This window comes from Schistocerca serialis, chromosome 1 (genome assembly GCF_023864345.2).
Source record: "Schistocerca serialis cubense isolate TAMUIC-IGC-003099 chromosome 1, iqSchSeri2.2, whole genome shotgun sequence".
Taxonomy (NCBI): domain Eukaryota; kingdom Metazoa; phylum Arthropoda; class Insecta; order Orthoptera; family Acrididae; genus Schistocerca; species Schistocerca serialis.
In genome coordinates this window covers 528,842,533-528,852,692 of record NC_064638.1, presented here as the reverse complement: position 1 = coordinate 528,852,692, position 10,160 = coordinate 528,842,533, and the positions used below count along the sequence as shown (strand labels likewise).

The window sequence follows — 10,160 nt, the reverse complement described above, 5'->3', positions numbered from 1 at the left end:
AAAGAACGTGGTGTGTATCATTGTCATACTGTTGGCTGGAGTACATGTGTGAGCATGAAAATTCATTACTGGCATCGCTGATAAGCTCACAGTGTGAGCTAAAAAAAGCTTTTAAAAGTTTTTTCTTTATCTTTCTTCCCTAGTATTTCACTTACATTACCTATTCAAGTCACCACAAATCACTGTCTTAAGTTTTAAGATATGTCGGGGGAATAACTTCAGTAGCATCTTACTAAAAGCACCATTTTGGCATTCGTCCTAATTCATTCAGGCAAACAGCACAGCTGGACTGGATCTAAAAATGGTTCCTCTCGAGTTACAAACCCAGTGACTGCTGAGGCAATTTATGAACTTTTTGCCCTCTTCATCGGTGCATTTATTCTGTTGTATTTACCATCCTGCCATAGTACAGTGAATAAATAAATAAATCACTTGCTACGCTTACAACTGAAGTTGAAAGTAATGTACACTCATGAGAAATAAATGGATACTAATTCATCGTATGTTTGCAGTAGAAGTAGGTGCTTGGAATACTTCCTTACTGTGAATCCCATTGAACACAACAAGATTTTGCTGTGAACTTATTAATGCCTACTTTATTTTTTGTTCCAGAATGGTAGTTCTACAGTGTATAATTATTTGTTGAATACTGCAGGTCTATTATGCCCAACAGAAAAAGAGTAATAATTGTATAATTTGACAAAATTAGATACAGCAAACAAAATTTTATTTTTACCCTCCAAGTTAAGCAGTTATAAAAATAAGATATAACATATTTGTCTTAAAAAATACTGTGAAAACATAACAAAATAACAATTTCAGAACTCCCTGTACAAGGAATGTGAGGAAATTCACAATTCACTAAACACGAATGTAACAGGTTTTAATGTTACAACAGTACTTCTTTATCGTTACTTTCACTTTCTCCGTGCAATAGTTTGCTGCACTGAAGATGGTCCTCTCATTGCTTATTTCCTTTCCTTTCTCTTGCTTGCCTCCTCTTTGCCAGGTATATGATCCAGAAAAATCCTATCAAATTTGCGAAAAGCACTCTCAACTGCAAAGAAAAGAATCTCAATCAGCTTCAATTGACAATTTCTATCAGTGAAAGGTACTAAGCACAACATTAAATACCAGATATATACAGCCTGTTTAGTTTATCATCTTTTTAAACAGTAATTATTTATAAAGGGTGGTTGTTACTGTAAAACTGTGTATTTTTGAGGGAAAAATGCAACTTCCTAGCAGAAGTAATTTGGAAAAAAAGTGGAAATGCCAGGGGATTCATACTTATGACAGAATTGTGGAGGTTAAATGTTTTATGATACCAAGTCCTTCCTTTAATGGTTCCAAATGGGTGTATTTAAATTGGGTAAAGCTATTATCTACTGCTAGATAAAGTTAGCTATGCTGATTTTGCATGAGGGTGAAAATGCTTTGCCACTTTTTTATTCATTTATATTGTTTACAAGAATAAGTATATAAATAAATGAAACTACTGGCCACCAGCACATTTGGAAGCAGATGAAGGCACTCATAAACAATGTGACTGTCGCAATAAATGGTTCATGAATAGGTTACATATGTCATGTTAAGGCAAATTAATTTGGTACATAATCTGCTCTCAAAGCCAATGAAATTGTAACAGAAAATTGGCATGTCAACAGGCTCAAAGTGGGCATAACTGTACACAATAACCTTAGACTATCATAAATCATCATGTATGGCTACAATTCTAAAATCAAATCTTGTTTAAATGGTTGCTGAGCCATGGTTCCTGAATTTGAGTATCAGTGCTCTGGTGCCGAGATTGCAAGTGCTATGGTCGCAACAACAATGAAAAAATTATGTTTAAGCCATTTACCTCTGCATCCACCTCTAAGTACTACTATCAATCTAAAGAATCCACACAGTGTCACTAGAAACCATTTATACTTTCCACTGCCATATCTGCAAAATATTGTCCAGCAACATGTTATTCCAATTACTCAGCTATTCATATGAATTCTTGTATAAAAAATGATAAGTTCGTAGGCATGTTGTAAACAAGCACAAAAATGCTACTACTGGAGCAGAAAAAAGACAAATATGCTTCTGTTTAGTTAGTTAGTTATGTGTTCCATTGATTAGTAGCATGGAAAAACCGTTATGATGTGGAACGTATCAAATTCACAAGAAATGCACACAGGAAACAAGTTTTTTTTTCTCCTTATACCTAAATATTTCTATTATCTATCCCATTCCCTTAAATGGCACAAAATGCATATATTATATCTCCAGATTCATTTACTCATATTCAAGAATTCATCTATGGTATAGGAGTTGTCAAGGAGGTAGGATTTCAATTTGTTTTTGAAACTATTACTGCTGTCTGTCAGACATTTTATTTCATCTGATAATTTATCAAAAAGTTTTATAGCAGCATATTTTACCCCCAGGTTAAGTAAAGGATAGTGTAGGTCTTTCTTTTTTCTGGTATCGTAATCATGAATGTCACTGTTGATTTTAAACTGGTCCATGTTGTTGAGAAAAAATTTCATTACTGAGTAAATGTACTGTGAAGCAGTTGTAAGAATTCCTAACCTTTTAAACAGATGCCTACAAGATGTGCGACTATGGACCCCACACATTACCCTAACTTTTGCAGTGAATACCTTTTGCCTAGGTGTTGAGTTGCCCCAGAATATTATTCCATATGACATCAGAGAGTGGGAGTATGCAAAGTATGTTAGCTTACTAATTTCTACATCCTCAAAATTGGCAATTACTCTGATTCCAAAAGTTGCTGAACCTAGTCGCTTTAGGAGATCCAAAATATGACTTTTCCAATTAAGATTCTCATCTATACGTACACCCAAAAACTTAGTATGCTCTACCCTGGCTACTGACTTCTTTTGATGTGTTACGTTTATTGAAGGAATTATACTTTTTGCAGCAGAAAATTGAATGTACTGTTTTTTTTTTTTGTCCCCCCCCCCCCCCCCCCCCCCTCTCTCAAAGTTCAGAGCAAGCCCATTTGCAGAAAACCAATTAATGACTTTTCCAAAGACCTTATTTGTACCATTTTCTATCGGACTTTCTTTTACTGGATTAATAATTATGCTTGTATCATCAGCAAACAGTGTCAGTTCAGCATCTTGTTTCACATAAGAAGGGAGGTCATTCACATATATCAAGAACAGGAGGGGACCCATGGTCGAACCTTGTGGAACACATAATGTAATTTCACCCCAGTAAGATGAAGTGGGAAACTTCTCTGAATCACTTGAAGCATATAAAGAGACTTTTTGCTTCCTGTTCTGTGGATATGACTTAAACCACTCATATGCTGTTCCATTTATACCATAGAATTGTAATTTCTCTAACATAATGTCATAGTTCACACTATCAAACGCTTTGGATAAGTCACAGAATATTCCTACTGGTGACACTTTACTATTTAAAGACTCTATTATGTGGACAGTGAAATTGTATACTGCTGTATCAGTGGAACAGCATTTCTGAAATCCGAACTGTGATTTACTAAGTATCCCATTACTGTTGAAATGGCTAACCACTCTTGAGTACATTACTTTCTCAAAATTTTTTGAAGATGCTCATTATACACATCTTCCCAGTTTACATTTCCTAAACTTTCCCTGAAGTGATCTATAGATACCAGGTTGAGTGCCTTCACACTTTTATTTAATGGTTTCTGAAGAGTATGCCCTGTTAGGTTTTGTAAGTTAAGCAGTTGTGCATCATGGTCAGGTAACACATTTACCACAGGGAAAGCATGTGTTTGTTCTACATCCTCTTGCTGTACAAATACATTATCTATTAGAGTACTACTGTCCTGAGCTATACGTGTAGGGAAATTGATCACTGATTCCAAGTTATATGTTGTTAACAACACTTCTAGTTCACTTTTCTTATCAGAATTGCTTAGAAAGTTAACAATGAAATCACCACAGATTAATAACTTCTTCTTTTTGACTGATTTAAAAGTGGTGTACAGCTGCCTTATTCTATATTCCTAACTCACTGTCATTACCTCTTTGTGTCTGTCAGTCATTGTCTTCTGTGCCAAAGCCACAGTCCCCTTGGTCCTGACCTACTATTACAGTCTCTTCTTGCTGTCACTGTCTCCATCTTGCTATCTCTTACTGCTAATATCTCACACCTTCCCTCCTTGCTGTCTCTTCCCACTGTCTCTGTCTCTCTCTTCCTCATTGTTGATGTCACATACTCTGTCTCTCATTATCAATGGCTCTCACCGAATTCACTTTCTCTTTATTCCTCTCCCTTGGCACTGTCTCCTTCACTCTTTGCCTAACACAGCTCTGTCACTAAGTCTGTCTCCTCTTCCTCTCACACTGCCTTTGTCTCCTTTGCTCTACATTGTCTACTATCTTCCAGTATTTATAACTTTTCCATCTCTTTGCCACAGCCACTGTCTTCTTCTCTCTCAGTGTAAAAAAAGGGTGAATATCTTCACATGACCAATTTTTGGGAAGGCAGAATGAGGCAACTGGTACCCCACTTTTCAGTCGGAATCTTTTAAACAAACAGGAACATATTCACATTTTTGTGCTCCAACAGGAACATTTTTTCACTGGTTCTCTTCTTTTCCCTGCTGCAGTAGAGCATTTAACTCCTATGAAAAGAAATGTATTCACCAGTAAAATTTAGATTGTGTACTTATGTGCAAACGAAAAATACACAAAACTAATTTTGTGCCTCAAACCACATTTTATGTGCAAAAAAAAAAAATTTGCATGTGCTTCTGTATTACAAAATGGGGTTCCCATATGATAATGGAGACACTTTACAGCATATTTCTCTGTACTATGTCACTTTATAAACTATGTTTTCAGCTCACATCAGATTTTACGTATACAAGTAGGGTAACTTTCAGCCTCCATATCTCGACAGTAGACAAAGCTATGAAGAAAATTTTAACGGTTGTTTGAGATCAAGATCTTAGGAATACATTGTAAAAATACAGCCATTTACTGTGCATAGCAGTCTCGGAATATGTGGCTTGGTTTTGCTACCCAAAAAACAAGTTTTTTGGGGTATTTCTCACTAATGAATAAAGATTTTTGAAAACAGTGACATGTCTCTTCCAGATAAATACCTAGAGAACATAGAGTTAAAATTTGAGCAATTTGCTTTGGTTGTTTATTATCTAGATTTTGCCTTGTACCAGATTTTATGAGTAGAAGTAGAGTACTTTAAACCCCTGTAGCTTGGAAACAGATAAAGATATCAAGAAAATTTTCAAGTCATTCAGGATCGGACCTTAGGAATATATCATGAAAATTTCAGCCATTTGCTGTATATAGCCATCTTGGAACCCTCAGCCGGGTTTTGGTGACAGTGAAAGCATAGTAAAAAAGACCCTTTTTGTGGGTTTTCTGAGGAACTGCCCATGAACTAATGGTGCTTCCATAAGTCCCACCATGCCCACTACAGACCACATAAAAAGAAAAGTGTGTAATATTCATATTTTGACCCTGCACTGTAGGATAATGATATTAAAACAACCCTTCTGTTGGGTATATAAATAGTCCCAAGCCCAAGGGCTATCCAAAAAATTTGACCCTACCTTTTTATCACCTGAACTATGAGCACTGGAAAATCTAGTTTTTATTTGCGACGTTTTGGAACATATGCATGCTGTCGCATCAATCACCTCTACTCATAAATTATATCACACTGAACTTACAAATGTTAGTGTAATTCAGTATTAACCTATCCAGTTACATCATCACCTATTACTAATTATCTCCATGGGTAACCAACTACTAACAAGGGAAACCATAACTCTCATTTAAATAAACCAACCATCACACATTCACAGACATTCAAATCAGTAATGCCAGAATATATTTTTCGACACCTGAGCCATTATACACAAATCAAAAAAAGTTTTGCATCACCTCAGTTCTGACAGTTCCGGAACCTGTACAGAAAATTGGAATAAAAATCAACATAAACTTCATTTCTGCCCTTTTTATTGCTCATGAAAACCACACATTGCATGTTGTACCACCATACAGTGAGACCTTCAGAGGTGGTGGTCCAGATTGCTATATACACCAGTGCCTCTAATACCCAGTAGCACATCCTCTTGCACTGATGCATGCCTGTATTCATCTTAGCATACTATCCACAAGTTCATCAAGGCACTGTTGGTCCAGATTCTCCCACTCCTCAATGGCAATTTGGCGCAGATCCCTCAGTGGTTGGTGGGTCACGTCGTCCATAAACAGCCCTTTTCAATCTACCCCAGGCATGTTCAATAGGGTTCATGTCTGGGGAACATGGTGGCCACTCTAGTCGAGTGATGTCGTTACCCTGAAGGATGTCATTCACAAGATGCGTGCAATGGGGGCGCGAATTGTCATCCATAAAGACAAATGCCTTGCCAATATGCTGCCGATATGGTTGCACTATCGGTTGGAGGATGGGAGTCGTGTATTGTACAGCCATTATAGCGCCTTCCATGACCATCAGCAGTGTAGGTTGGCCCAACATAATGCCACCCCCAAACAGCAGCGAACCTCCACCTTGTTGCACTCACTGGACAGTGTGTCTAAGGCGTTCAGCCTGACCAGGTTGCCTCCAAACACGTCTCTGACGATTGTCTGGTTGAAGGCATATGCAACACTCACTGGTGAAGAGAACGTGATGCCAATCCTGAGTGGTCCATTCGGCATATTGTTGGGTCCATCTGTACTGCGCTGCATGGTGTCGTGGTTGCAAAGATGGATCTCATCATGGACATCAGGAGTGAAGTTGCACATCATGCAGCCTATTGCGCATAGTTTGAGTCATAACACGACGTCCTATGGCTGCACAAAAAGCATTATTCAAGATGGTGGTGTTGCTGCCAGGATTCCTCCGAACCATAATCCTAGGTAGCGGTCATCCACTACAGTAGCAGCCCTTGGATGGCCTGAGTGAGGCATGTCATTGACGGTTCCTGTCTCTCTGTATCTCCTCCATGTCCGAACATCACTTTGGTTCACTCCGAGACGCCTGGACACTTTGCTTGTTGAGAGCCCTTCCTGGCACAAAGTAACAATGCAGTCACAATCAAACTGTGGTATTGACCATCTAGGCATGGTTGAACTACAGATAACATGAGCCGTGTACCTAATTCCTAGTGAAATGACTGGAACTGATTGGCTGTTGGACCCCCTCCATCTAATAGGCGCTGCTCATGTATGGTTGTTTATATCTCTGGGTGGGTTTAGTGACATCTCTGAACAGTCAAAGGGACTGTGTCTGTGATACAATATCTACAGTCAACATCTATCTTCAGGAGTTGTGGGAACTGGGGTGATGCACAACTTTTTTTTGTGTGTGTACATATATGATTATAATGTCTATTCCATTCTCCCAATATTTCCTCTGCAAGTGAAGGGTAATAATGTACTGAAATCATCATTTCCTCCTCCCCCCCCCCCCCCCTCCTCCACCCCACCCCACATCCACTACTCCTATCCCATTTGCAGATGGTTTATGGGAGTAAAAGATTTCATTTTACTGTCATGATTCTTAAGTAAAATAAAAGTTAGCTAAAGTAATACTTCTTAATTTGTGTTGGAATGTGGGCTTTCAGAATTTTTAACGTCTGTATGATGCACAGGGAATTTTCCATGTAGTCTTCCACTGGAGTTTGTGAACTTGGATCGATAAAAATCTACTCACCAAGTGGTGCCAAAACAGGCACATAAAACAAGGTTATAATTATGCAAATTATAATTAGGCACAATTATAATCTCCTTTTATGTGCGTGTTCTGCCACCACTTGGCGAGTAGATTCTTTTATCTATCCAATTACATTATATGTCAAAAATTGATTTGTTTTCATTGTAGTTTGTGAGATTTCCGTGATACTATGTGTGGACTAAACAACCTATGATGAAATGGCAGGTACTCTTTGAATCATATCTACAACTGCTATTAGTGAAACTTGGTAATACGTAAGAATTCATTGAACAAGGTATTCTAAGTGACCTTGTTTATGAGTAAATTAAGTTTCTTCAGAATTCTTCCATTAAGTCTCCGACTAGCATCCTTTTTTCACATGGCTATATGTATGTGGCCATTTCATTTTAAACTGGGTGGACATTTCAGGGTACTTGATCATTGTGACTGGTCATCAATTTTGTAATTAAATGATCTTCCACCTTCACAGATTTGGAGAGTGGCAATTCACTGAAAATTCTGACCACTGGCATAGGTAAAATGTCTGAACATCACTGAGTGAAGAATATGGGACACACAACAATGGCCAATACAGCATTAAATCATCACCAAAGACTAATAAGGATCATTTATAACAGTTTTTTCATGCCATACACCTCTTCATGTACTCTGGCACGGAACAAGAACAGACCACAAATGATCTTAACACAATGAATCTTTCACTGTAGCATAAATTTTAAGACATGATATTCAGTATTCACATGCACTTAAAACATTGTAAACATCTCAGGGCACATACCATAGTGCAAGTCTCATTTTTATGCCACTTTGATACCCTGTATGTCAATGTAGGTAGCTGCCTATTTAGTCAAATAGCTCTGCAGATGACCTACTTATAGACCTACAAATGCTGATCAACCATTACAGATCATTTCAAAACAGAAAAATTTAGGCCATTTATACGAAAAATATTTATTTCCATATGTTGTGGAGCACAATACTTCAAATAAAAAACTTTGTGATTGATTTTGAAGTGTGTAGAGTGGTAGAGGCTGTATGTCAGCCATCCACAATTCCTTATGAGGAACCTTGTGTTCACTGTGTTGCCTGTTTTACAGGTACATGTGGAGATCTGTACAGACCTGGTTAGACAGGATGGATGGGAGAACCAAACACAGAGTGATTTAGATCGACTGCATGAGCATGCTGCATGCTGTGTTCTAGCTGGCAACACCGCTCTCATCACAAACATTAACCAATAACAAAATTACTTCATTCGAACTGTAGAAATGTTGCTCAGTTTAAGGTAATGATATGTGGGAATTTGTAACATTTGAAAGAGCTTCAATCTGCGGGGAACTATAGTTATTCGGGAGAAGTATTATTCCAACATGTGATCACATTACTGTATTTACCTGTAATTGATTTTGTCACTTAGTTGTATAAAGAGATAAGTTTCGATGAATTACCATTGGTGGTATTAATCTTAGATTCAGATACTGCACTACTGTTAACCAAATCCAATTGGCTCTGACGGTGGGTCCATAGATGCGTAGTAGCTGCCCCATGGCTTCATTGTGTGATTTTCCCTAGGAAATAGAAATGAAATACAAAGTAAAAACACATAATAATACATTACTAGTGAAGAATAGGTATTATCTTTGGGAGAAAAGAACTATAGGAAGCTGCATGCTAAATCTTAAGTTCTGAAAATTCAAAATTTAGTCTCTGAAAGTTGCAAAAAAGAGGAGGAGGAGGAGGAGGAGGAGGAGGTGTGGAATGGCAGCTCCTGCAATGTTAAACCAAATCCTATTTGAAATCAAGAAGTAACAACATTAAATGGAAGAAGAATCAATTAGTTCAGTTAGTGGTGGAAACTAAGATCACATAGAATGTTTCTTCCTTCATATGATATATATACAAAATTCAAGCTTTCGCAACCAACAGTTGCTTTCATCAGGAAAAAGGGAAAGACGAAAGGATGTGGGTTTTAGGGAGAGGGTAAGGAGTCATTCCAATCCCGGGAGCGGAAAGACTTACCTTAGGGGGGAAAAAAGGACAGGTATACACTCGCATACACACACATATCCATCCGCACATACACAGACACAAGCAGACACTTGTAAAGGCAAAGGTAAGTCTTTCCACTCCCGGGAATGGAATAACTCCTTACCCTCTCCCTAAAACCGGCATCCTATGGTCTTTCCCTCTTTCCTGATGAAGCAACCGTTGGTTGCGAAAGCTTGAATTTTGTGTGTATGTTTGTGTTTGTGTGTCTATCAACCTGCCAGCACTTTCGTTTGGTAAGTCACATCATCTTTGTTTTTAGATATGGAACAGTTCTGTCCTCCGTCACAGCGGGACCCACCTCCTCTTCCTCAAAATCACCCCCTCCAAACCTTCCAGGAATTTCTGACTTCCAGCCTTGCCTCTCAATCCTTCTTAAAAAAACTCAATCC

At 38.0% G+C, this 10,160-nt stretch overlaps 1 protein-coding gene across 3 annotated transcripts in view; it reads right to left on the bottom strand.

Moving 5' to 3' along the window:
• Positions 1-705: 705 nt before the first annotated feature.
• Positions 706-10,160, bottom strand: part of LOC126474890 (peroxisomal membrane protein 2) — a 58,002-nt gene continuing 48,547 nt past the window's right edge. For all 3 annotated transcript variants that reach the window (XM_050102396.1, XM_050102402.1, XM_050102386.1), the window contains exons 5-6: positions 9,171-9,290; positions 706-1,057 (exon numbers count right to left, since the gene is read on the bottom strand). In XM_050102396.1, the coding sequence (XP_049958353.1) occupies positions 962-1,057; positions 9,171-9,290 (216 nt within the window). In that variant the 3' untranslated portion in view covers positions 706-961. The remainder of the gene's footprint in view (positions 1,058-9,170; positions 9,291-10,160) is intronic.